This window comes from Trifolium pratense, linkage group LG7, assembly GCF_020283565.1.
Source record: "Trifolium pratense cultivar HEN17-A07 linkage group LG7, ARS_RC_1.1, whole genome shotgun sequence".
NCBI classification, from domain to species: Eukaryota; Viridiplantae; Streptophyta; class Magnoliopsida; order Fabales; family Fabaceae; genus Trifolium; species Trifolium pratense.
This window is the reverse complement of record NC_060065.1, coordinates 12,996,539-13,024,470: the sequence shown is the minus strand read 5'-3', so window position 1 is coordinate 13,024,470 and position 27,932 is coordinate 12,996,539. Positions and strand designations below refer to the sequence as shown.

The 27,932-nt window shown below is 33.1% G+C and overlaps 3 protein-coding genes, 1 long non-coding RNA gene and 1 pseudogene across 5 annotated transcripts; 3 read left to right on the top strand and 2 right to left on the bottom strand.

Annotated features, from left to right (window-relative positions):
- The first annotated feature begins 266 nt into the window (after nt 1–266).
- LOC123897081 (serine/threonine-protein kinase PBL34-like) lies at nt 267–4,176 on the top strand. The gene is made up of 6 exons (XM_045947582.1): nt 267–863; nt 1,619–1,962; nt 2,072–2,207; nt 2,355–2,491; nt 2,570–2,693; nt 3,223–4,176. The coding sequence occupies exons 1-6, from the start codon at nt 656–658 to the stop codon at nt 3,741–3,743; spliced, it is 1,470 nt and encodes a 489-aa protein (XP_045803538.1). The 5' UTR covers nt 267–655; the 3' UTR covers nt 3,744–4,176.
- Nucleotides 4,177–7,271: 3,095 nt separating this feature from the next.
- On the top strand, nt 7,272–10,287 carry LOC123897083 (hypersensitive-induced response protein 1-like). Its single transcript, XM_045947583.1, has 6 exons — nt 7,272–7,408; nt 8,317–8,516; nt 8,627–8,747; nt 8,844–8,935; nt 9,022–9,118; nt 9,592–10,287. Exons 2-6 carry the CDS (start codon nt 8,328–8,330, stop codon nt 9,951–9,953), a joined length of 861 nt encoding a protein of 286 aa, XP_045803539.1. The 5' UTR covers nt 7,272–7,408; nt 8,317–8,327; the 3' UTR covers nt 9,954–10,287.
- A 1,509-nt stretch (nt 10,288–11,796) lies between these two features.
- LOC123897080 (mitochondrial outer membrane protein porin of 36 kDa-like) lies at nt 11,797–14,704 on the bottom strand. Its single transcript, XM_045947581.1, has 6 exons — nt 14,442–14,704; nt 14,261–14,328; nt 13,780–13,890; nt 12,909–12,995; nt 12,551–12,759; nt 11,797–12,410 (listed from the first exon to the last, which is right to left on the bottom strand). Exons 1-6 carry the CDS (start codon nt 14,488–14,490, stop codon nt 12,104–12,106), a joined length of 831 nt encoding a protein of 276 aa, XP_045803537.1. The 5' UTR covers nt 14,491–14,704; the 3' UTR covers nt 11,797–12,103.
- Nucleotides 14,705–21,201: 6,497 nt separating this feature from the next.
- LOC123897078 lies at nt 21,202–23,402 on the top strand (annotated as a pseudogene).
- A 145-nt stretch (nt 23,403–23,547) lies between these two features.
- Nucleotides 23,548–24,731, bottom strand: LOC123897079. 2 transcript variants are annotated; one of them, XR_006804785.1, is made up of 3 exons: nt 24,541–24,731; nt 24,051–24,437; nt 23,548–23,970 (listed from the first exon to the last, which is right to left on the bottom strand). It is a non-coding gene; the product is annotated as an uncharacterized LOC123897079 (long non-coding RNA). The 2 variants fall into 2 exon arrangements; XR_006804784.1 differs by having other exon boundaries at nt 24,121–24,437; nt 24,541–24,730.
- Nucleotides 24,732–27,932: the final 3,201 nt, after the last annotated feature.

The following is a 27,932-nucleotide window of genomic DNA, read 5'->3' as shown; positions in this document are numbered from 1 at the left end:
AATTGTGATTTATAGTAATTCCACATTTTTATTACTTTCTTTTGTTTCCATTTCGGCGTTTTGTATGGAGTTTTCACGAGTCATCTTTCTTTGCTTAGGACAACACAAGGACAATAATTTGCTGACTTTTGAGCGGGAAAAACACCATGTCTTTTGCTTAATTTAGTCTATTGGATCAATCTCGCGCACCATAGTTTACCACGTGTCCATTTTATTATTCCTTACAGAAAAAAGCTTAAATATCAATAAACAATTGCTATAAATCTGATACCGTCGATAGCTTAGCACTTTGAAACCGTCTCTGTGTCGTCTCCCGCCGTGACCACCGTGCCTCAACTCTCCGTCGTCCTGCCGCTCTGGCGAACTTCAACCTGATCAATCTAGGGTTCAACATATTTTTGTTTATTAGGGCTTTTGATCTGCTTCATTTGATCTACCTTCCCTCTTTCCTCATTTTCAATTTCTGAGTTTTGTTGGATTTCATGTTTTGAGCGTTATTGAGTGGTAAAGTTGTGATTTTTAGATTTTATTTGGGAATTTTTCATCTGTGTTTGTGGTTGTTGTTGTTGTGGTGGTGGTCACTGGCTAGTGGCTTTATAGGGTGTTTGAGTTTTGATTATTTTTGGGTTTGATTGTTTAGGGCTTGATAAAAAAAATGGGGTTAGGTGGTGTGAATGGTAAGGTGATAGAGTCTTTGGATGTGGGTAAATCAAAAGGGAGGAAGAAAAAGAAGTTACAAAATGGGGCAATGGAAGATGAAGAAAATGATTCTGGGTGTTGGCATAGCTTTAGGTTCATTGGTAACTGCATTTCTTCAAGATCCAAGGTTGATAGTTCTGTTAGTGGTACCAGTAATAATTATGGTAACCTCTATTTCCTTTGAACAATTACTGTTTTTATGTTTTTGGAAGTTTTTCTTCTGTGCATTTGTGCATTTGTGTGTGTTGATAGTTCTGTTAGTGGTACCAGTATATTGTTTTTATTATGCATTTGTGTGTTGTGTGTGTTAATTACTTTTTCTTAATTAACTAATTTGAGGTTCTGTAGCTTCTTGTTATTCCATATCAAAATTTGTTACAAACATAGGTGTTATTAAATTTTATGCATTGCTTTGTTTAGGATTTTGTGAGAACTTTGAAACGGCAATTATGTTTCATTCTTTTGGACCATCCCCTTATGTAGAACATCATTGAGTTGGGGGTTGAGTTTTTAAATTGTACAATTGTAAACTTTTGTTACACCTCGTCCACCGTTTTCGTCCATGAGGTGTCGGCTCGGTGGTAAGAGCTTGACCTTGTAAACTCAATGAATAAAGTTCAAATCCTCTCGAGGACAATTGTGAAGTGCTCCTTTAATTAGTAATAATATTTTTGACTTATAAACTTGTGACAATCTAGGTATATCACCTGATATATCCATGTGTATATATGTGTTTGCCGTGCTTGGTGAAAAGAAGAAATTGGTTTTCTTAATTATTTTTTTTGACGGACTTGGTTTTCTTAGTTGTTTGCATTTCCTTCTCTTAATTTATCAAATCAGATTTAAAATGGTGCCTATTTTTCCTTGCTTGTTCTTATCATGATTTTCCTCTATTTTCTTGGTTTTGGCTTCTCATTAGCTGAAAGCAAATCAACTATTGATACGAGTAGAGACCAGCCATCAGTTCCAGTAGTCTCTTCGACGACTACTACTACTAGTAATGCTGAAAGCAGCTCATCTACTTCGAAACTTGAAGAGGAGCTTAAAATTGCTTCCAGGCTGCGAAAGTTCTCTTTCAATGATCTTAAGCTGGCAACAAGAAATTTTCGGCCCGAGAGTCTTCTTGGTGAAGGTGGGTTTGGTTGTGTGTTCAAAGGATGGATTGAAGAAAATGGAACTGCTCCAGTGAAACCTGGCACAGGCCTTACTGTTGCAGTCAAAACCCTAAACCATGATGGGCTCCAGGGTCATAAAGAATGGCTGGTTTGTAATTTTCCTAATATGATTTGGCTTCGTTCAGAGTTCGGTTGTATTTTCTTAAAGTCGTGTCTTTTCTTTGAGGTTTTAATTTCTTGTTTGGTTCATGTTACAGGCTGAAGTAAATTATCTTGGTGATTTAGTTCATCAAAACCTTGTCAAACTTATAGGCTACTGTATTGAAGATGATCAAAGGTTGCTGGTATATGAATTTATGCCTCGAGGAAGCCTGGAAAACCACTTGTTTAGGAGTAAGTTACCATTTTCTGATTAATTATTGCATTTTTAAATTTTTATAACATGAGATGGAGTATTTTTTTCTTACTAATTCTGCTTTGTACTCTATCTGGATTATATAATTTTTTTAATTTTTTCATGTCAAAACTATATTGCTGTAGGATCCTTGCCACTTCCGTGGTCCATAAGGATGAAAATTGCGCTAGGAGCTGCAAAGGGACTTGCTTTTCTTCACGAGGAAGCTGAACGACCAGTTATATATAGGGATTTTAAAACTTCCAATATACTATTGGATGCAGTAAGTGTCAAACGTTATGGCATGATTATATTTTGTTGTTTCCTTTATTTTAATCATTCTAATAATGTATTGATTCAGGAGTACAATGCCAAGCTCTCAGACTTTGGACTTGCAAAAGATGGTCCAGAGGGTGATAAAACTCATGTGTCTACCCGAGTTATGGGAACTTATGGTTACGCAGCACCAGAATATGTCATGACAGGTATGTTTTTGTTGGTTATATGCCAAAATTAAATGCGCAACTTTTAGTTGTATTTGGATAATTTTTATCACTGATCTTGTATCCTGAACCAAAATAATTTGTAAATGATTCTGTGCGTTTGTTTCTCTTTTTGATACAATGTTCTGGCTCTGTATTTTCCTTTTAGATAGACAAATGTTCCAGGGTTTTTGTCAAAAAAAGAAAAAGTTAGTTTCCAGGGTTTGAAACTTAGACCTCTTTCTTGAAACTCCTTTGGCATTCCTTAATCCACCAACCGAGCTACCTGAGACATTCTTAACCTTTATTGGGTGATGTCAGGTGTTTCCTTGTAAGGAATATTTAGGACCAAGATGCTAGTTTTTGCGGGAGTTGCCCATGTTTTGCTTTCTCGTAATGTGTATAACTTGCAATTTACAAAGGTTGCTGTTCTATGATAATATTCTGCGGATTTTAAATTGAATTTGTTTCAGGTCCTTTTAAATTCAATCCAACAATTGTATCATCTAATATCTTTCTATATTGGGTTTAGGGCATCTTACATCAAGAAGTGATGTGTATAGTTTTGGAGTGGTACTACTTGAGATGATAACCGGGCGAAGATCCATGGACAAAAACCGTCCAAATGGTGAACATAACCTTGTAGAATGGGCTAGACCGCATCTAGGAGAGAGAAGAAGGTTCTACAGGTTGATAGACCCTCGATTGGAAGGCCACTTCTCGATAAAAGGAGCTCAAAAAGCCGCCCAGTTGGCTGCTCACTGCCTTAGCCGAGATCCAAAAGCAAGACCACTAATGAGTGAAGTTGTAGAAGCTTTGATGCCTCTCCCAAACCTAAAGGACATGGCTAGTTCATCATACTATTTCCAGACGATGCAAGCTGACCGATTTAGTGCCAGTCCAAATACTCGAAATGGTAGAACACAAGGAGGATCCGCCCGAAATGGACAACAACAAAGGAGCCTTTCCATATCACATGGTACTCATGCTTCTCCATTTCGCCATCGGTATCCTCAAAATTCACCAAAGCCAACTGGAAAAGCACAGAGTTGATGAATTTTCTATCACCCTACTTTTTAATCATCTCTTATTTTCTAAGTATAGATGTAACAACTTCTTGTGAAGCCATTTGTTCATGGGACAACTTGAGGGTAAAAGAAGCATGCTGCTTGCTTTATGATCTATTATGTTAATGAGTCTTGACCCCTTTGAATAGTTATTGAGCTAACTATGTGTATGTTTGGAATCACAGTGAGTTCAACGACATTACAGTAGCACCGTGATTTTGTTGAAGCTCGAAGTTGTAGCTTTAGTTAAAATCATGGCTGCACACTGTGCTTTTGCCGAACTCACCGTAATTCCAAACATGAACTATGATGTGTTTTGCAAATTGTCAACCAATGTTTCTTTCAGGTTGTTTGGAAATATTGAACAACTCAAAGTTTTATTTGATTTCAAAATTCAAATGGCCCTTGTGATTTATGTATGCTTTAATTGTGCTATCAAAGAGTGCGGCTATTTAAATTAATCAATGCCTTTTGTTTATGGAAAGATGAGAATGAAGCTTTTATTTGCATTAATTTATGTCTGTTGTGTGAATTTAACACTGGTACTTGATCCCATCAACTCTTCTAAGGGTATGTGGGGATGGATAGGATAATATTCTTTATTATTCATTTAATAATTGAATCTCTTTTTTATACTTTTAAGTCATGTACAAAAAAATAAAAAACTAAGCTAAATTGTCATCATAGTTTATCACTCAGTACACGTATTTAATGGAGTAGAATACACAAATACACAATTCACATCTGTGTGTGTATTTTCACATGTTGATTTCAATTATTGAAATGGTGAAAAAGAAAGGTTGCCTATTTATGGTTCTTTATTTATTTTCACCAATCCTATTTGAGGTGTTATACTTAATTACTATAGAAACAAATTTTAATTAATCCTACCCTTAAAATATAGTGTAACAAACTAGTAGTACGTAGGAGTGTCATCATCCTAATGGAATGAAACATCAAGAACCTGATCCTAAAAAAATGGAAGATTAAATAAATGAGAATGGGATAAATCAAAATTAGGTTGGTTTGGTCAAACAGAAAATAGTTTGGATCAAATTTCATATTTTATTTTTTAAGAATTTTAAGAAAAGAAAGAATAAACTAATTGTTGTTGATACAAATGATTAGATCTTTTGTTTACACCAAATGAAACATGGTGTTTTAGTATGAAATTCTACTGCAATTGCTAAATTATACGTAAATTTTATTGTAAATGTTCAATGAGGTAAACTTACACTTATATTATGTGAAAAAGAAAACTAATTGAAAGAAAAGCAAAATCAACCAAGGCCTCGTCAAGGTAAGAGGGGTGACCTTTGGAATCTAATTCAAACATAACTTTAAATCCCAAATCTGGTGGTCCAGAGCTCTTGCCACACTGCATTGCTAGAATAAAACTTTTTATAAAACCCTATAAAATAATAAAATAAATCATTTTCCTCTTTAGATGATTCCTTCCACCACAAGAGGAAGAGCCCAAAGAACCTGAGTAAGATTTATATTTATGTTTCTAAATATCAAGAGGAAGCAAAATTGTGCTAATAAATGTCCTGATTCATGACTTTATTCAATAAAATAAAAAATATCTTTAATAAAATCACAATCTTTCATAACATGCATAAAGTATTATGTGACATGCCAAAAATGCATCGATGTATGAATCTTATTAGTTAATAAACCACCATGAATCATTCCTAAGTTGAGATTTCGACCTCCTAGAATAATTTCATGACTTCAAACTATGTAGTCCGACACTTCTAATTGAATGTGTGTCACTGTCCAGTGTTTAGTATGTGTTACTATATGGAACATGTACTTAATTCGTTTTTACAAATTTTATTGATGTCGATATGTCCGTATCAAAATCGGTATTTTATAGTATTCATTTTTTTTTATAAACGAAAACCAAAGTCACAAAGATTGAATCTCAAAGTAGTTCGATCAATCAACTTCAAGGTTGCATAGGCTTTCTTGATGGAAAAGTTACCATCGGAGCTCAATTACGAATAGGGGAAATCTGGTGAGTTTGAAGTAGGAGGTCAAGAAGCAATCATGTGAAATATGTAAATGTGTAAATGCATGTTCTAAGGAGTCTCATTTAAAAGCCGTAAAGCGCATTTTGAGGTATCTTAACTAACCAATTCAAAGTAAAATTACAAACCGAAAACCGCACAAATCGTATTTGATTTGGATGTATTTAAATGACTTTCTTACTAAACCGCAAACCGCAAAAACTAAAAACCGTAAAAACCGCATTAAGTTACTATTATATATTTATATTCCAATATACATAGCTCAATTACCAATTCAGTCGACTAAATTAATGGAACTTCAAGTTGTTTTTATTTTTTGTACCGTAATTATTTTAGTGTTGTAATGTTATTTTAGATAAACAACTTTTATCGGTACTCTGATGTTATTTTAGAAATTCAAGTTCTTTTTTTAGATATTTAAAATTGTAAGATACTATAATGTTATTTTGGATAAACAATTTTTATTGGTGCTACAATGTTATTTGGAACTTCAAGTTTTTTTTTTGGATGTTTAAAATTGTTTGATACTGAAATGTTATGCTCTAAACCGCACCAACCGAAACAATCCAAACCGCATTGGTTTGGTTTGATTTGGTTAGGATGACTTTTTAAAAATCAATCGAACCATACCGAACCGCATGCATTTTTTATCTCGCGGTTAGGATGAGTTTTATGCTTAAAACTGAACTAAACCGCACCGCAAACACCCATAATCTTAACCGTAAATAGGAATATGGTTTATGGTACTCCAAAGGATATGAATGCTCCTTGATTGGTTATTGAGAAAGGAGAGGAAAATTTTATCACTGTATTAAGAAAGGAGATGAAAATTTCATCCTATCATATGATCATTAATGAAAGATATTACAAGACATCAAAACAATCTAAAAAAGATGACCGCAAGAGATAAGTTTTTTCACTCTTTCTCTTATATTTATGTATGGTGCCCTATGCAACTAAGGGTGTGTTTGGTAAGTCCAATAAGCTAGCTTATAGCTTATTGAACTAGCTTATAAGCTTGTTTGAAAAAAATAAAAGTGTTTGGTAAAAAGCTTTTCTCACGAGCTTATAGCTTTTTTTGAGATGCTATTTCAAGTAGCGTTTGAGCTTATAGCTTATAGCTTTTTACGGTTTTTTCCATTTTTAACCTTTAATTTAATTTTATTATTTTTTATAAAATAAGAAACTACCCACTAAAACAAAAACTACCCACTACATATAAATATCTTTTTATGTCTTTTTATATTTATCAATCATTTAAAAAACTAATTTTACCAAACACTTTAATTTCAATCAGCTAACTTTTCAGCTATCAGCTATAAGCTAGCTTATCAGCTATAAACCAGCTTATAGCTTAATTTTACCAAAGCCATAGTGGTGGGAAAAATACGTGGATATTAATATCACGTGTTAAAAAACGGTTCTTCTTAATATTACGTGTTAAAAACCGGTTGTTCAAAAATGCGCCTAACAAAATACTACTCGTATATAATAATAAAAAAAATGCAAATCACAGGTAAAGCGTAGAAGTGGAACGTCGTTGCTCTCATTCTGAATCCAAAGAAACCGAAAATTTGCGTTTTGTACCAATTCTTCTATCTCTCTCTCTAGCTTTTAGGTGAAACTTCAATTCGCTCTCTGCTATTTTTTTATTCTTTCTCTTTTTTTTTTTAATCATTTGCTTGTATTTGGAATGGATTCATTATTATGACAAATTCCATGCATTTAACTGCCATATTTGTAGCACCAACACCTGGTGGTCGAATGCGTATCCGACTCAGATACATGTGATTACATTCTATTAATTCATTTTCTCAAATTATTACCAGTGTTAGGTGTCTATGCTCCATAGTCTGTAATCCTTTACCTGGATTTGTCAATTAGTTTGGTCTGTAATCCTTCAAACCATAAGGGATTTAACTCCTCTAAAGGGATTGGTTTTTAAAATGTGAAATTTAAGGTTGATATTTTGACTACCATTGATTTATTTATCAATAATTGATGTTGTTATTCATTTTTATGTGTAATGCGAGTTGCTCACTTTAGAGGAGTCATATTCGAATTTTAGTAGGAAGGCATGGTTCTGGTTTAGTTTGTTATTAAAAAGTTTCACTCAAGCTCAAGGAACAATTTCACCACATAACTATGCGGCTTAATGTTGTATGAGACTAAATGTTGAACTGTAACCATCAAGAAAGTAAGTTCATTGATGATAGAGAAGTAAAAATATTACAAAGGATCATAGGATTAAGAATGAATGAATGACTTACAGAGAAATTTAGGGTAATATGAATATCTATGGTGAAAGGATAATAATGTCTCGCCTTTGATGGTTTTATTACTTAGACTATTTACAATAATGAGAGTATTTGTGCTAAGGTATCGGGGCGGAGGGTCTACTACAGGATACATATTACCGGTTTTCGAGTATCTTCTTCGATCCTATCAGCTAATAGGTAGTATGTATTCAAATCTTAAAACGACTTCTGAGGCATCTTATTGGATTTTCTCATTAATTATGTTTAGGGTTCCTAAAGATGGGACTAGCTTTGGGTTGTCTTCAAGTGGAACAGTCAACAATTGCTATCAGAGAAGTTTTCGGCAAATATGAAGATGTGCTTGAACCGGGTTGCCACTGCGTGCCGTGGTGCATGGGTAGACAAATAGCTGGTTACCTTTCTTTGCGTGTACAGCAGCTAGATGTTCGCTGTGAAACCAAGACAAAGGTTTGTTCTTTAAAACTAAACTGCTTAACCAAAATAAAGATCTTCATAACTTACGACTTGTACTGATTTGCTCTCTGCTTATCTGATCTTGATATATTACATCCTACCAGGATAATGTTTTTGTGACAGTGGTTGCATCTGTCCAATATCGAGCACTGGCGGAAAAGGCAGTGGATGCTTTTTACAGACTTACCAATACCAGAGAACAGATCCAAGCTTATGTCTTTGATGGTTTTTATTTATTTGTTGTCTAAGCTCCGATACAAAGTTGGGTTCTTTGAATGCTTCTCATGGAAGAAACTGATAAATTCCTTTTCCTTATTGCAGTTATCCGGGCAACAGTTCCAAAAATGGGATTAGATTCTTCTTTTGAACAGAAGAATGAAATTGCAAAAGCTGTTGAGGAAGAACTTGAAAAGGTATTTCGTTTTCTCCATTGCCGTATCAGGTACTAAGTTGTGAGCATCAATAAATTTTGTTTTTTCATTCTCTGTTCATATGAAAGGCAATGTCTGCTTATGGATATGAGATAGTTCAGACTCTCATTGTGGATATTGAACCAGATGAGCATGTGAAGAAAGCCATGAATGAGATAAATGCTGGTATGCTTTCTACATTGGCACATATTTTCATTTGAGCTAAGAAATATCAAGTTACTATAGTTAACCTGATTAACTAAAAAAAAATTAGACTGTAAACAACTAACTTTATCAGTATGGAATGGATATCCTCTCTTTTAACGGTAACACTCTCAAATGCACAACTTTACTACAGTTGAGAACTATGAAGCACGGACACTCCTCGGATTAGGCATGTCCCGGTGTCGTGAATATGTTGGTGTCCGACACCGACATGACACCAACACTTATGATTACGTTGAATTATGTCATTTTCTCAAATTATTATCGCTGTCGACATGTCAGTTTCCGTGTCGTGTCTGGTGTTCATGTCTGTGTCCGTGCTTCGTAGGTCGAGAAACATCTTTAGTTAAAGTCTTATTTTGAGCAAAACCATGTTTAGGCTTGATATTTTCTTTTCTGTTTTCTTTACCATGTGTTTCAATGGTTGCAAATAGCTGCAAGATTTAGGGCGGCTGCAACTGAGAAAGCTGAAGCAGAGAAGGTTCTGCACATCAAAAGAGCAGAAGGAGATGCAGAATCGAAGTATCTAGCAGGGCTTGGAATAGCTCGTCAGCGTCAAGCCATAGTGGATGGGCTGAGGGACAGTGTTCTAGCATTTGCAGAGAATGTCCCTGGGACATCATCAAAGGATGTCATGGACATGGTTCTTGTGACCCAATACTTCGACACATTGAAGGAGATCGGTGCATCGTCAAAATCCAATTCTGTTTTTGTTCCACATGGACCAGGTGCGGTAAAAGATATCGCTTCACAAGTCAGAGATGGTCTTCTACAAGGGAATGGGGCTGGGCTTTGAAATCTATAATATTGCATCATCAAAACCTTGGAAATTTATATTCTAAACGTCCTAAAGTATCGATTTTGCCTATTACTTTAAAGTTTTAACTAGTTTGGGATGCTTAAATGTCCTTCCATTCACAATCTCTTTATCTGTTCCTGTTGTTTTCATTCTTGAGTTGTGAATAGACAAATATAGCACATTTTTTTTCTTCAGAAATTGTAATAATGGTTTGCATAAGTGCTTCACTTATGGCTGGTTCTTTTTTATTTGCATAGACATGAAGTACTTCTACTACTGTTAGAATTAATGATTAATGATAGAAGTATTTGAACGAGTTTATTTACAGTTCATTTGAATTGTCTCATATCATAAGTACGTATAAGTGTTTGAAAGATGGAGTTCATTTGAATTGCCCATAAACTATTTTGAGCTTAAAAAGCTCTCGAACATAACTTATGGAAATAATTTGAGCCAAAATTGTTCCTTTTCCTATAAGCTTTGTAACACCGGTTGGTTTTACTATTGAGTTGTGAATACACCCATTCAGTATTACAAAGACGATGATGGCGCTACAATGGCGAGGATGTGGAATGTGGTTCCAAGCACGGTGGTGGCAGTTATGGTTCCATTCACTATTGAGCTGCATAAATCCCTACATTTTTTTCTTGTTTTTCGCATAATTTTCTATCTAATATGGGTGAGAGAGGTGTTGAGAATGATGTATAAGGTTGGTGATGTAGAGCAAGAAACATAAACATGGTTTTTCTTGTTTTTTTTTCTTTCTAGAAGAATTGATGAAGATGGCAACTGTGAGTGGGTTTCAGTTGTTGGGAGATAATTTGAGAAGCTTGGTTTCTTAATTTTGGGACTATATACCACCATCATTTAGGGTTATTTTGGTCCCAAAATTTCATGTGTTCCTACGTTTGCTTATAATTTTCCCCCTAAAAGTTCCTTCAAGTTTTACAATTTCTTGTGTTCCAAGCTCTCTTTTCATTTTGTTATGATTTTGGCATTTTTGGTATCAAAGGATTTATGGTTTTCTTTTGAAGTGTTCTTCTAATCACATTATAGTACAAACTCAAATGTGTACTTATGTGTGCTTCTTGATTATGTTAAAATTGAGGGTAACATTCATTAGGATGCATGAATTCGAACTATACCAGATTGGGTAGCTCATCAATAGTCTTGGGGTTATTATCTCCCTTTTGGTCAAACTCATTAGGTTTTTTGATTTACAATGTTGACAATGAAGCTTGAACCTAAGACCTCATGCATACTGCCCCAAATCAATTATGATTAGACCAAACCTAGTGGCTTTGGTCAAACTCATTAGGTGCAATATAGATGAAAAGAGTGCGATGATACTAGAGGGAGGCACGCACATATCCTTTGGTTGGCTAATGATCACATTATCATGCATATTTATAAGGTATATCAGCCTTGGAGGTTGGAGACGTGAAGAGGGATGTTGATCGAACATGTATAGAGCATGTACCTCTTACATACGGTTTTATGCATAGGTGGTATTGTTTCATAACATTTTTATAAATTGTTTCAGAAGGTTGTCCAAAACAAAGTAATTGATATTCATATTGATTAATTGACTAAAAGATTGTAAACGAGTGCATTTGATAATTTTATTTATTTTTTAACTCAGTCTAGACTCTAATCGCTGTTCAACAGAAGAAAAAAAAAGTCTAGACTCTAATCATAAAGCTAAAAAAGTACTAACAATTAGAAAACAATTTTAGCGTCATTTCAAAAACCACAATTTTCAGCTTTAATATTGAAGTAGCTTTTAATGCCAAAATAAGTCAAGCAAAGAGAGAGCTCCAACCAAATAAAAGCAAATACGTTGCACAATGCATAAATCAAATTTTCGATATATACTCAACATCATTCATATTGCATGACTCCTTCCATACTCAAACTTACTCAAAGGCGCATCTAAATCAATCAGGTTCAGGTGAATTTGTTTAATAACTACAAATTTGAATATTGTCCTGTGCTTATTGATTTTGCACCCTGAACCAACCAAAACATGAACAAATTAATAGCTCCAAAATGAAGGACAAAAGGTTCATTGGGAAGTTAAACCCTACAACTCAACTTATTGCCTCCACCACCAGATATGCAACCTATCAATCACAACATCATCAAGTCTAAGGCTTCAAGGCCACAGCAAGACCAACCTTTGCACTCTTATCAATAGCCGCAGTATCAACTTCACTAACGAGAGAGAAACGTGCTTTTGGACTCCAGTCATGCTGGATCACAGCACTTGCCCTGCCATAATTGTTCACCCGAGCTTTCAACAAGGTTATGGGGTCAAGAGCATGTTGTGTGCCGATGGTCAGTATATTCTCATTGCTGGAAAAGGTATGTGAAAGCTCCGCTCCAACAGCAGTGTTTGTAAGTGGGCTCACAACATGGTAATACGAGGCATTAAGGGTGTCACCTTTATCATTGCTACATTCATCAACAAAAAGAAAAAACAGAACAAATAAATCAGGAGATCAATTAAAGTACGTAAAAGAACACAACATAAATAACACCGTTAAATCAATCATCACATATAATAATTATATAGCCATTAGAGAACTACTTACAGAGTCAGAGATGCAATAAGGTCAGCATGAGTGACATTCAACCCTGCATTGTACTTGATAAAGTCGCCAGTTGAAGTATCAAAGGAAACATCTGATCCAACAGAAACCAAATTGTTCCCAAGCACACCAGAGAAGTTCACAATGGGACTTGCTGTCAAACCAATGCTAGTACTGATCCCAGCATAATCATGCTGGTACTGTAGTTCCACCTATTAAACGCCATAGAGAGATAGAGTATTCAATCATAACTCAGGAAGTATCCACAATTCAATACTATTGGCATTAAGCGGATATAATTAAACACGATAAAAATAAATGAAATACATTACAAGATAGAACAAAGGAAAATGCTTGTTACCTTGCCAGATTTTTGATCTGGAAAAATGAAGCTAAAAATTGTCTTGAGTCCAGGTGCAGGTTCATCCACAGTAATGGTTGTGAGTAGCTGAAGAGTATTCAGTCAGACATAAGACACATACTATGAGTTCAAACTAGACCTTGTATCAAACTTATGAATACAATAGTTAACAAAATGAAGGATGCTCAAATTCTTAATAACAATATCATGGAGGAGGATTACATTGTAGAAATGGCCATGTACAATGACACAAAGGGCTTGCTTCGTTTGGCTTATTTTAGACTTTTTGAGAGAAGCTATGAAAACAACTATGATATATTCATAAGATGTTTTAAGCTTATTTTCATAAGCTCTCCAAGATTGCTTAGGAAAACAACTTATATCTATTCTATAAGAAGTTATGAAAACAACTTATGACATATTCATTACCTGTTTTCTGCTTATTATCAAAAAGGTCTCTAAGATAACTATGAAAACAGCTTATACCTACCCTATAAGAAAACAATCTAACTTTATTTTCTCTTTTATTATAGAAATAGTTCATACTAAGTGCATCACGTTATTATGAATCCATGATAAGCACTTATGCTATGCACTCCAAATTAAACTATTTATCCAAACAGAGCCAAACTAACTATCTACACAGTACATTAAAAATCACAGAACTGAAAAGCAAAAAAGTAAATAAAGAGATAGTACAACAAAAGCAAAGAACCCAGGCAAAAACAATTCCATCATAAGTTTAAAAAACTAAAGAATTACATTAAATCAGAATCAAGCAACTCAAAAGAAAACAATGCTAATAATACTAACTTAACAGTTGCAAAATGGCTTATGATCAAAGTTATCGCAACAAGAAAATTGGACTCACATTTGAGTTAGTGTCAACTTTAACATCAGTGGTGATGTTCTTGTTCCTCAACTTAGTACTGACATCAGCCAAAAATATCTCACCTTTCCTGACTCCAGATGAAGTGATTTCCTGAACAGATAAACCCATTGAAACTATCAAAACACTGAAAACTCACCTCTTACAATAAACCTAATATTAAAAATTTCAAGCTAAATAAAAACTATCCCAAACACAGTAAAATCTAAGAACTTCAACTAGTTAACTTAAATAATTTGGAAACAAATTTTTCTGTTTCAGAAAATAAAAAACTTAAATCATTTTCAAATTCATTAAAATTACTTCACAATAGTTTAAGGTTTCATCATCACAGTTAATTTATTTTTCTTCAAAAATGTAAAACATGCAACAAATCATAGGAAATAACGAAAATCACAAAAAAAAAATTACATGATCAAATTGTAACAAAAAAAAGATTAAATAAAAATATAGATGAACTTACAACTCCAGTTGAAGTCTGAGTGGTGATTGTGAACTTGTGGTCATTCTGATAATCTTTGAACAAAAGATCTGAAATTGAAATTCTCAGTGTTAGTTTATCATGGAGAATAATACATAAAAAAGAAATGAAATTAAAAAATAAATAAATAAATAAATAAAGAAGAAAAGAATGAATCGGTGACCTCTAGCTCTCTTGCCGATATCGGAGTAAAGACCTGGACCCTTCACCATGATTTTTTTCTCGAGAAAGTGAAGCGGAAAATGCGAGAAAAGAAGAAAATGTGTGAAAATGGTGTGTGCTATTGAAAAAGACAAACCCTAATATTATGGAGGGAGAGGATGAACTGTAGCCGTAAGATGGGAAGATGAAATAGTGACCGTTGATTTAGAAGACGAGGGAGTGATGCCTTGAGAATCGGGACAAGAGTTGAGTTGGTGGAATATTCGCCCTTCGATTTTGATTCTCTTTCTTTCATATAGCCACCGATGAGTTGTTCGTGTACGTGTAAACTAATGGCACATGCATTATTTTCTTTTTCTCTTAAATAAATGTAATTTTTGATTTTTGATGCTCTTATTTTTAAGAGTTTAATTGTTGTGTACTGTCGGTGTAAAAGTTTTTTACACATACATTCAATGACGCGTTGCCACATCACTTAATGAATGTGACACATCATGTGTTTTTAATTACCATACATGATATGTCGTTATATTATTAGACGAATGTGCAAAATAACTTTACACTGACGGTGCATATAAATTAAATTCTATTTGTAATTGAGTTTAAAGATGGTAAACGGACATTGTAATAAAAATTTACACAGACATCTAATGAAAAATTACCACCATTTCATGTCATATAAATAGTTTCAAAACAACTATACATGAGTAGGGTAGTGTGGCAGAAAGATAAAACATTATTGGTTATTTGTGTAACATTGTTTTACTCTATCTGCTTATATCATTTAATCTCTTTAATTTTTGAAGTTTTGATCTCCTATTTTAAAAACCAATATTTTGGCCTCTTTATTTTTATTTTTTTAGTTTTGGTCCCTGTTATCCCATATTTTAGCTCGAGCTAAAATATGTTTTCATCTCTAGTTCCAAAGACATTCATTATTAAAAAGCTTGTTAAAAGGCTTTAAATAGTATCAGGTTTTAAATGTCTTCAAGAACAAGAGAGATTATCTCTCTTATCTTCTCATTTAATAAAGGTTAAGGGTAATGTCTTTAAGAATAAGAGAGTTCTAATGGAAAATATTCTTTGTATTGTCTAATGTGAGTCTACAAGATATGAAGAAATTCTGTCTTTCGAGTAGATGGTTGATTCGATTATAGTTGACGAATCGAAGTGCTTAAAATTGTGGACTTAGAGTATTTTCCATCCTTCAAGTATGATTCGATTTCGACACTTACAACGGTTCGAGGCCTTGGTTCATTTCAAATGCAGAAGGACGCGTGGCAGAGGACGAGTAGTTTAACGTTAAAAGTAGCAGTTACTTAGTTTTTCTATAAATAGGAGTTTGTAAGTCGAAATAAGGGTCACAATTCACTTACACAAATTCTCAAACATTCAAAGTACCCATGTTAAAGCGAGAAACGAGTTACTCGAGAAAGATGTATGAATCAGTGAACCACTTTTATTCATTTGCAACTTTTATATTCTAAATGCAATTTTACTTTTCCTAAGTCTTTACTTTCAAAGTATTTACATTTCTGCATTTAAATGGTTCTCTCATTTCGAGTGAACTTTCTCTTTACTTTCATTCAATTTATGTCTCACACTTATGTTTCATAAACTCTATTTTACGAATTAAACACATTGTTATTACAAATTAATAATGTATTTAATGATGAATATTCAAACCTCTTTTAATATAACGCAGGAACAATTGTCCCGAGATTTACTAGTTGATCTCTCAAGTAATTAATTTAAACTAGCGGTTGTTTACCAAAAATCAGTGTAAACAAATTGGCACGCCCAGTGGGACGGGTTGTTTTGTGCAGTTTTATATTCTTAAAAGAAGTCTGTTTTTCTAAGAATCTTTATCGAATACTAAAACAATTGGTATTCAAAGTTGTATGTTTTGATTTTGTATGCATTTGAGGAGTGGTAAATCCTTACCAAATTTAACTAGTGTTAAATCTCGATCAAAAATGGTTCGACCACCCAATAATAATCAAAACAACAATAACAGTGTCCTAAATCCTGAGGGACAGCCAACACAAGCGTCCAATAGCAACGCTACAATCATGGCCAATAGCTCTGGAACATCTGGTTCGAGTGGACCCTCAGTGAGTTTTGGGAATATAGGAGTAACAGTTCCTTCAATGAGTTCGACTCTATCTGGGTCAATATCTTCGTTAGTGTCAAATGTGGGAAATAATCAGCCAGGTACTAACGATTTAAGGAGCCCAATTCGATCATTTGCGTTGAATCAATCAGGATTAGGTATGTCAGAATCTCTGATGATGGGCTTACATCATTCTAATTCTAATCCTGAAGGGGCTACCATGCCTTCCCCATCAACCTCTGTTGTGGGAAATAGGGCTAGAGATATTGCCCAACAAAATTTGACAAATGTAACCATGATGTCTTTTCGACAACAAATGGACGAAAGCAACCATGAAATGGTTATCACCCTAACTTCACAATTAAGAACTATTTTGAATCCTTTAATCAATAATACAAACAACAACTATCAGTTGTTAGCCCACCAGATGGGGCGAATTTCAGATTTCTTTGGCACACCTGCAATGCCTAACCAAAACCTTCAACCCATTCAAAACCAAACGCATGTTCAGAACCAGGGTTTGCCCATTAATGATGAAGTTCCTGTCAATCAAGTGCCACAAGTGGTGCAAGAGGAACCACCAGTCCAAGTGGTGAATTAGGTTCAAGACCCAAGGATAGTTTTGGTTAATAGAAATCAAAATGCTGACGAAGTAGTCAGAAATGTGCAACGAAACAATTTTGCACAACAAGATAACTTGGCAAATTTAGTCGAAACGATATTGACCCAAAATGGTTTCAATGTTGGCTTGCACAGGCCTAACTTCGTTTCCCCTTTGTCTGAGTACGTACTACAGACTGAATTGCCAAGGGGATGGAAGATCCCCAAATTCACAAAGTTTGCTGGGGATACAACTGAATCAACAGTGGAGCATGTTGCAAGATTTTTTACTGAAGCAGGAAATTTGGTAGATAATGAAAATTTAAGATTGAAATATTTCCCAAATTCCCTCACAAAAAATGCTTTCACTTGGTTCACAACGGTTCCCCCACATTCGATTCATCATTGGGCTCAACTAGAAAGTAAATTAGGGTTTTTATAAGTAGTTGGGCTTGTTTTATTTTTTAATAGATGTGGGCTGCCTAATAATATATATTGGTTTGGTTCGGTTTATTCATCGGTTCTTAAAATTGGAACCGAGAACCGAAATCGATTTGGTTCAGTTTTTTATTTGAACCCTAAAAATCGATTTTTTTCGGTTTGGATCATCAGTTCAATTGGATTTTTCTGATCCGCTTACACCCCTACAAGAGAGTGTCACGGCTGTGACAGAGAAGACAAAAAGGAAAATGTGCAAATTTCTTATCTTATGTTGCCCTAGACTGGTCACGGCCTGTGCAAGGTTGTGCACGGATGTGACAATTAAAAATCAGTCAAAAACCTCAAAAACAACCTCCCATCAAGCCTCAAACACCCACCCAAACTACTATCCTATCAAATTAAACAACCAAAAAAAATAAAAATTAAACAACCAAAAAAAAAAAAGAAGCTTGCCTTTATCTTCCTCATAAACCACACTCCACAAAATCAAACCATCACAACCACCCCCCCCCCCCCCCCCCCCCAACCAAACCAATAAGCATCAAGGATAATCAAAGAAGAAAGGCAAGTTCAAGTGAGAGTACATAATCCCTTATATTTTATTTTCGATTTTCATTTTGTTCTTTGCTTACAAACACCGGGGACAATGCTTAGTTTAGTTTAAGCATGGGGGGTTTTCGCTTTATCTATTTCAATTCTATACCTTTATTTTCTAGTACCTATGCATACAATAATGATAAAATGCCACCTTGCTTGGACTGTTAATTTTTTTTTTTTGAAAACTTAAACCTTGATTGATTAAACTATGTACTTTATGTGGGAAATATGACATGAAATTTTTGTGTGAAGGATTTATGTTCAAAGGTTTGATAAGTTAGCAATTTTTCTTACAAGTTTTGCTTCTTACAACCTCTAATCAAGATTTTGACCATCAGAACCTGCACATAAGCTTAAGCTTATGCTATCCTCTTCAGGGCGTCTCCGAGTTTTAGGAGGCTCTGTGCAAAATATAAAAGTGACCCCTTAATAAAAAAAAATTAAAAAAATTATCGATTTAAATTGCATATAATATAAAAAAAAATTCTTGTAAACATATAAATTATCAATATTAAATCTTACATTAAATTAAATGGAACAAGAAATACAAAATAATTATCTTTGAATATAACGTCAAAAAGGAACATCATAATCTAAGATTAAATTTTATGCAAAGATTAAAATGGACTAGAACTATATTTACGAGTATAGATAACTAATATATTGATATATACTCATGATATTTATGAACATTAACAATATATAACTATTATTTTAGGACCTAAAAATTAATCTATTAATATACATCTGATATTTTATAGGTAATATATAAGTAATATTATAGGACCTCAAAATTTTGAGATGAGACCCTCAAAATTTTGAGGCCCTATACCGTCGCACACCTCGCAATGCATGCGAGCCTCCTCTGATCCTCTTTCTTATGCTTCTGTAGTTTAATTTATCTAACTCTAATATAAAATTGGCAAGCCAGGTGAACAATGACTCATGAGCACACAAAAATTGTGATGAGAAACGATGCAAAAAAAAAATAGAAAAATTGGCCCGGTGTGGATTCGATGGGTAGACCATCAATAAAAGTAGGTGCAAATTGAAATAAAGTTGATTATTTTAAACTTTATCTCATGTTCCTTATACATTATTTTTCTTCACTAAAATAAAAATGTAACAAAAAAAAAGTGCCTATTTTTTCTTGACAACAAAAAAATACTAATTTTTTTTAGAACTTTTAAAATTTGTATTTGGCCGGACTTTTCCTTAAAATAATAAGATAAGTCATAAATTTGGCTAAACTGTATCTACAAAAGTAAATGTTTTGCTTATGTTTAACGAACTATCATAAGGCGGATTCTAGCGTGGGATAGCTAGTCATATCTCTCACCTATGAAGAGTGACTTTCAATCATTAGATGTGTTCAAAAATAAAAGAACGGCTGCAATGTGATACCTGCAAATTGTTGCTACAGTACGTTTACTAATTATTATTATTATTATTATTATTAATTAATAATTAACCACGTGTTGGTTAAAAAAGTCGCAATTCATTCATTTATAAAAAAAAAAAAATTCTCAATTAATCAACACCCCAACTTCACTTTCTTCAACCTTTTGATTCACCGCCTCATCTCTTCAATCTTCTCCCTCATTTTGTTACCATCGCTGTGACTGTGAGTTCAGTCCCAAGCTCTTGCCTTATGAACTACAAGATATACACATGCAGTTTAATGTTTCTTCTGGATTTTCACAATAACTTTTCTGGGTTTCAACTATTTTGAGTTTCATTTTTTTTACAGAACTATTTTGAGTGTTTCATTGAACCGCAACAACCTTAGTATTAAATTTTCTAGTAATTACTTCCCCTTATTCTCCACCTGCGTTTTTTCCTTCCGCCACTAAGTTGTTGTTCGTTTTGAGACTTGTTTTTTTATCTAAGTTTTAAGGTAAAGAGACCCTAATTTCACCTAAACGAAACTGGATCTGAATTTAGAAAACCCATCATTGGGTTTTATCATTTTTGCGTTAAAATTGGACAAGACTTGAAGATGATGATGTAAAACTAAACTTGAAGATGATGAAAACAGAAGGTTGCCAATGGTGTGGCGATGATGAAGGTTGGCGTGAGAGACATGTTTCACCGACCGACGTTAGAATCCGCCCTATCATAACTCTTTCTTACACAAAAAAGGCTTCGCCATGAATTATCCGAATAAATACAAGTGTGTGACCCAACACCAACGCCTGCCGCAAAAAATGAAAAGGTTTCGGATCGTTGACTTGAAATTTTTATTTTTATAAGCTTGACTTGCAAATATTTAACGCGGTTTCATAACTACTATTGTATCTATGGCATGTAAATTTTGAAAAATATTATTTTCTTATCGTCCATGTAGACAAGCGTAGAATTTTGACTACTCTTTCCCCATAATTTTCATCATATAATATAAGTATAAAACAATCACTCTATCTATGTAGATAAAATATTGTTATCGTAAATTTTAACATAATTACTTAGGTTTTGATTTTAGTTTCTAATTTAAAATTCTTAGAGAAAATTTATCAACTATTTATGTCCCATAAAATTTGAAGAATTAATATCTGCCGTTATGCATGGAGGACATTTAATTTATGGATTTACATTTTCTACATTTAAAAATTCTATATTAACCAACATTTAATTTATTTTTAAGGTTAATTTTGTCATTATAACTTACTATACTATAAACAAAAAATGGTCAATAAAAGTGAATATATTTGAATCCCAAAAAAAAAAGTGAATATATTTTGTCCAAATTTTTAACCAAATACATCAAATTTTTTTGACTCATTTTTGCTTATATTTTGAGAATGAGTGATCAAGTATCTCTTTCAATTCTCTATTTTTGCACTAAATACAAGTGAATGTAAGATTTTTTAATGAAGAGAATCCAAATTTCTAATTTCAAAACAAAATATATTGTTATTGTCAATGTCTTTTTTTTTTTTTTGAAGTTATTGTTATTGTCAATGTCAACAATAAGATAAGGAAGTGAATTTCATTTTATTCCCTAATAACGAAGTAGCCTAGAAATTCAGACCTTCGTAAGGGTCCCATAATCTTCTTTACATTTAGGTGTTGAAATTAAGTTTAAAACAACATATAGACTTCCATAAATCATACCATAGCTTGCTTTTGATCTCAAAATTCATGGCCTCCTTTATTCCTCCTCCATCTTTTACACCCAAAATTCCTCAACAAAACCACGACGTTTTCCTCAGCTTTAGAGGTGAGGACACTCGCAACACTTTCACGAGCCATCTTTACGCGGCCTTAACCAGAAATCAAGTCAAAACTTACATCGATAACGAGCTTGAAAGAGGTGATGAAATATCACCTTCACTTCTTAAAGCAATCAATGATGCAAAATTATCCGTAATCATTTTTTCGGAAAATTATGCATCTTCTAGGTGGTGTTTGGATGAGCTTGTGAAAATATTGGAATGTAAGAAAAATGATGGACAAATTTTAGTGCCAATTTTCTACCATGTTAACCCAACAAATGTAAGGAATCAGACGGGTAGCTAGCTATGCAATTGCTTTGGCAGAGCATGAAAAACGTAGGGACATGAATAAGGTTCAAACATGGCGTCTAGCTTTGGCAGAAGCAGCTAATTTCTCTGGCTGGGATTGCTTGGGCACAAGGTAATTTTGCACTATCCAAAACTCCTATTTGAATATTGGATGTAAATGTAATTAATCAATACTATTTTCCATTTTTTCCCCTTTTCCTGTATTACTATTTTCTATGTTAGTATATACTTGGAACGTTTGACAAATTAATTTTAGTCTCGCTCATTTGGTAGATACATCGCATTATATAAATAAGAATTGAAATTTGGATTTAGAACATGTTGATTCACCTTAAGAATGAAATTTTTAAGCCACCGAACTATTTAAAAAAAAAACATATACTTGGCACAACTTTTTTGAAATTTATGATAAAAGTTTGACTAAAGATCCAAACCTAAAAAAACAAAATATACTTGGCACAACTATTTGAAGTTGGACTAAATCGACCTTAAAAACATATTTAAGGATCAAAATGACTAATAAAAAAAATATTGTAGATTTGTTTGCAATTTTATAACATTCAAGGACTAATATGACGGTGAGTTATACTTTTAAGGACCAAAATAGTTGTTTGCCCAAAAAATAATACTACTTTCTTTCCTAAATACAAGACCATTTCATATTTTTCTTTGTCTATTTTTATAAGGCCCCTTTCAAATTTCCAAGGGCATTAATTATTTCTTTACCAACATACCCCTAATTACATAGCATCTTTTTCTACAATAAGTAATAAATACTCTGGAAAAAAATATATTAACTCATTATCTTTCTTGTAGGATAAAATTGTAAAAACAATAACAATTGTCAACAAATTTAATACTACAATTCACTTTTTTAATTTCCACAATTTTTTCAATGGCATATTATATTTAGGAATGGAGGTGGTAGTATCTAATTTAGGAGAGGGATCAATCTATCACCTATCTAAAAATGTCAAAGACTAACATTGATATTAATTTTTGTTACTGACTGATTTTACCATGAGCAAAATATTGTTAAGGATTAAAACAATTAAGTTTTTTTTTTTTTGATAATGCAAAACAATTAAGTTTTATATGTACAAGAATTACAAGCAAATATATATATATAGTAAGTCCTAAAATTGGTCACACAAAGTTAATTGGTAAAATGAACAGGAATGAGTCAGAGCTTGTAGAACAAATTGCAATGGACATATTACAAAAGCTGGACTCAATAACAAGCGGAGGATTAGAAAGACGCATCAACACATACAAGCAAATTGCACAACAAAAACTCGAGAAATCCCTTAGAACAGGTAATCTTGTGGATATGGAAGAACTTATCACAACATTATACCAACTTGCAGAACTTAAATTGGAGAAAGCCAAAAGTACAGATGATTCAACTGTTTGGGGTGATGTTTTGGCAACTTATGAGCGTATCATGCAGCTTAAACAAGATAAGTGGATGCGTACCTTTAATACAAAAGATTTGGAGGATTTAAAGGCTACAAGGAACCATGTATTGTATATTCAGAGGGAGCAATCTAATCGTAAGATGGGGTTTCGTGGTATATAGATTACGATATCCATAACGAATCCCATAACGTGGTACATAAGTAACCACCATAATTGATTGACTTTCTTAACTTAACTTAATAATCCTGATTGTTATCCTACCCATGAATTTCCCTCCCTGGAGTAGCTAACTTGTCCTGATATCCTGATTATCTTAACTTAACGTGTACTTAACATTTTAATTAATTATTATACTTGTATTATTCACAGAAAATGTACTAAAAAGGTAGGGGATTCAAAAACGTGAGTTTGTTCATAATTTTAAATTCTACATAGTACTGAGCTGATATTCTCGCCTAGCAAGTACCATTTCGCTTAGCGAGGCTATCAGTTCATTACTCTGTTTTTACAATTTCCATCCGTTTTGCAGAAAATCATTATCACAATCCCTTTACTTATTAGCCATGAACATTACAACATATTTCACATAATTAAAACGAAGAGAAGCTTTGGGATTAAGCTCCTCTCATACACAATTCACCCTAATGCTTATGTTATCATGCAAGATTCATAATTTGGGGAAACTAATAGAGTTAAAACTAACTAGAGTTTAAGGCTCTAAGGGAACCCACCTGCAAATACGCTTGAACAATACCATTGTCATTTCCAGAGCTCGCCGATATGCATAATTTCAATCGAAATGCTTCAAACCCGTACCCATACCTTTCTGCAGAATTCTGCATCGGAGTATCAACTTCAAAAATTCATACAGACCTCATCCCTTATTGAAAATTCACAAAACCGGAACCATACCAACCGTAATCGAGTTAGCTATCCATAGAAGCAAATGGAATGTCAAACCGAGTTATAGAGAGGGCGCAGTTAACCTTTAAGTGCAGCACTGTCCAAACACATTTTCTGCAGAAATCCTGTTTCGTATCTTCAACTTTAGCATCACCTACATAATGCATTGTAACTCCGAATCCGATAAAATTTGATATGCCAACGAGGGTAAATTCGTTAGCTTTACAGAACTTAAAGAATTAACTCGATTGGAGTTACAGGGAAGGAGTACTTACTGTTTTTCTGAAAGTATATCCAAAAACGAAATTCAACACAATCTCTTTCAAAAGTCACCACTCAAAACTTCAAGCTTCAAACATGAACCCATGACTCCTTGGCTACTATAACTCACATACAAGCTCTCAATTCAAAAGGAAGGGAGTACTCATCAGATTTTGGTTGAATAATTAAAATGGGAAATTACAAGGATTATGTTAAAGAAAAGGAAAAGGTAAGTCTGTTACCTTGTTTACTTATGGCTAGAGAAGTTGCTACCATGATTGCATGTAAGAATCCATGCTTCCTTTCCTTAGTTCAAAGCTTGAATTGAAGAGAATGGTTAGAGTGTGAGGGAGTAGGCGTGAGAGAGAAGAGGGAGTATTGGAATGGATACTGAGAAATCAATTGGATAGAAAATGAGCAATGCGGATCCTCTGCTGCCAAAACTTCTGCTGCAGCCTCTGCTGCATATTTACTAGCCATTAGATTATTTATGCGGCTAATAAATAAATCCCCAAACCTTTTATTTTACGCCTCAGTTTACTTTCAATCTTTTTTTGTGGCCATTTATACTATGGAAATCAAATATACAACAACATACTTTAGCGGAGGAATATTCTTATTTTCAGCTGGGCTAATTCCATTGAGCATTACTTTTCGTGAGTGAATTATGAAATGCTTAGTGGGTGATAAAGAAGAAACCTTGAATATGAAATCACCTAATTATCAGACAACAGAAAGTTCACAATAAAACCCCAAAAACCATTATTCAAATTAGGGATGACAATGGGTAGGGTATGGGTAGGGTACTATAGTACTCATTCCCATACCCGCAGTTTGAAAAAATACCCGTACCCATCCCAATACCCGTGTGGGTAATAACTTTTGCCCCCGTCCTCATACTCTATGGGTACCTAGGTACCCATACCCGTACCCGTTACCCGCATTTTTACTAAAAATAAATTGATCAATTATAAAATATCATATAATTTTAATAGAATTAAAAAAAATTCAAAGATTTTAATACTCCCTCCGGTCCTTATTATAAGGAACAGTTTGACAAAAACACACATACCAAGGATACCTATTTTTTTTATTAAAAATTCTAAAATGTTATGTTTAATTCCAAAAATAACCTTGGTCTTAATTGATTGTGGTCTCTTGTAATTATCAATATACTAAACCACTATTCTTAATTCCAATGTAACTCCTCCTATACACAAGGCTAATTAAATCTAATGTTACATTACCGTTTACGTGACTCTTTGTTTACTAAAATTTGCCTCCAATTTTTTTGTATAGGAAATGTGTGTGTAATTAATGTTAAGCATTAGAATAGGTTATATTGGAGTATACAATTCAATTTAATAAGGGTATAAAAGGAATTACATATTTAATAAAACATAGATTTAAGGAGTGTTCCTTATATAAAGGACCAAAAAAAAAATCCAAACTGTTCCTTATAATAAGGACCGGATGGAGTATTGACTAATAAAAATTATAAACAAAATTATTACTAACCTTATGTTAAAGTTCATATTTATGTTAAATATTCGTATTATTTTTATATTATGTTATAAATAAACATTTTTATTAAAAATATGTAATAGTTTAGTAGAGTTGTATTGTTTTAAATTGATTTACATATATTATAATATAATAATATAAATAAAATAAATAAATATATATTATGCGGGTATGGGGCGGGATAGGTACTAAGGTACCCGTACCCGCACCCATACCCATTCATTTTTGCGGGTAATTACCCACACCCGTGCCCGTACCCAAAATGCGGGTTTTTACCCTACCCGTTGTGGGTAATTTTTGCGGGTACCCTCTGGATATGGGTCAAATTGCTATCCCTAATTCAAATATTTTATAGAAGAAACTATAATCTACCATCTAATCTAAATCACATAAAGGGACGTAGTTCAAATACAGTTGTAAAATCTGTCAGGTGCACCAATAATTATTTATTTCAAGTTAAAAAATTGAGTTTATTAAACAAATGATTAATGGTTTCAATGTTTGATTGCTAATTTTTTTTATTTGCGCCTATAATAAGCCAACCCACATTCTTAATTTATGGGTGTCAATCAACGTTTGCCTGCTAAAAAAAATTGTTTTGCGCCTATAATAAGCATAATTTTTGCACCGCACACATTGGAAAATTTTACATTAAAAAATTCGTAGCTAACTAATCTTCGTCGATTAAAGGAAAATTTGTTTATTAGTTTTGTAATTTTTGTTTATAATATTTTTTTTCAACCCGTTATCTAATTTTCAACCCTAATTCTTTGGAACACCTTTCATTTTTCACATTAAACTAAATAAATTTTCACTATAAACTAAATAATTCAATTCCAAATATACAATTCCAAAATAAATTTAAAAAGATACGAATAAAACTTTCAATATAGTATATAAGAAAATATTTCGTAATACTAATTTCAGTTGTATGAATTTTATCCAAGTATTTTTTATTGTTACATATTACGGCTGATTAGACCCGCAGGATTCGAAGTTCTAGTTTAGAATGAAGAAATGTGCACAGTGAAAGAACCAAGTAAGCAAAAGTAGAAATGGCCACAAAAAAAGATTGAAACTGAGGCGTAAAACAAATGGTTTGGGGCTTTATTTATCAGCCGCATAAATAATCTAATGGCTGGTAAATATGCAGCAGAGGCTGCAGCAGAAGTTTTGGCTGCCGAAGATCCGCATCGGAAAATGAGTGATCTTGGAGTGGTTAGGCAATTAAATACTCTTCATGCTCAAATTACCAACTTGTCCTTCAATTACCATTTAACATAAATCACCTTCATATATGAAGCACTTTAATAAATATAAGTCTATAACTCTAACTAATAATTTTCCCTTTTATCAAAGTTGGGATGTTACAACAAATCTTTTCTTACGGTTATAATTTTCTAGAAAGTTCATATGAATGTTTGCATTTGGATTTTTATTGAATAAATAACTGAAATTAAAAAACAAAAGGGGAAATAAATTAAGAAGAAAAAAGACAATATGTTTGACTTTAGCCTTGTCGTTTGTCATGGCTTAAGAAAATAAACGCAGACATACAATGTGTAAATAGTTTTTAGACAATTTATTTTATCATCGTCGTCAATAGTGCCGTCAATTTTTATGATATTACTTACTTATTTTAATAATTTTTAGTGAAGGACGATTTTTTCTGCATTTGTTCTTAATAACAAAGTTAATATATAAATATTTATTCATATATAACCATTAATCATATTAGTTTTATATATAAATAATTTATATTGAAAATAATAGAATTATATGGCTTAGAAAAATAGATTATTTAACCGTGTAATTTTTTTTAAAAGGCTTAAATATATTTTTTGCGATTATCCTTTTAGAGAATAACACTTTTTTTTTAAAAGGCTTAAATACATATACTCTCTTTTATCTAAAGTTTTTATTTGTTATGTATATTCCATATGGGAGCTAATCATAAGCCCGACAATTGATGAGTATATTCCAATCTTGAGCGTGAGACTAGAAGAAAAGGACAAATGATAGATGAGACGATCTTCACAAGTTGTGGAAGTAAGAAAAAGAATGAGAATTGTTCTGGTAAAAAACAAGGGGGTTTGTATTATTGATTAAA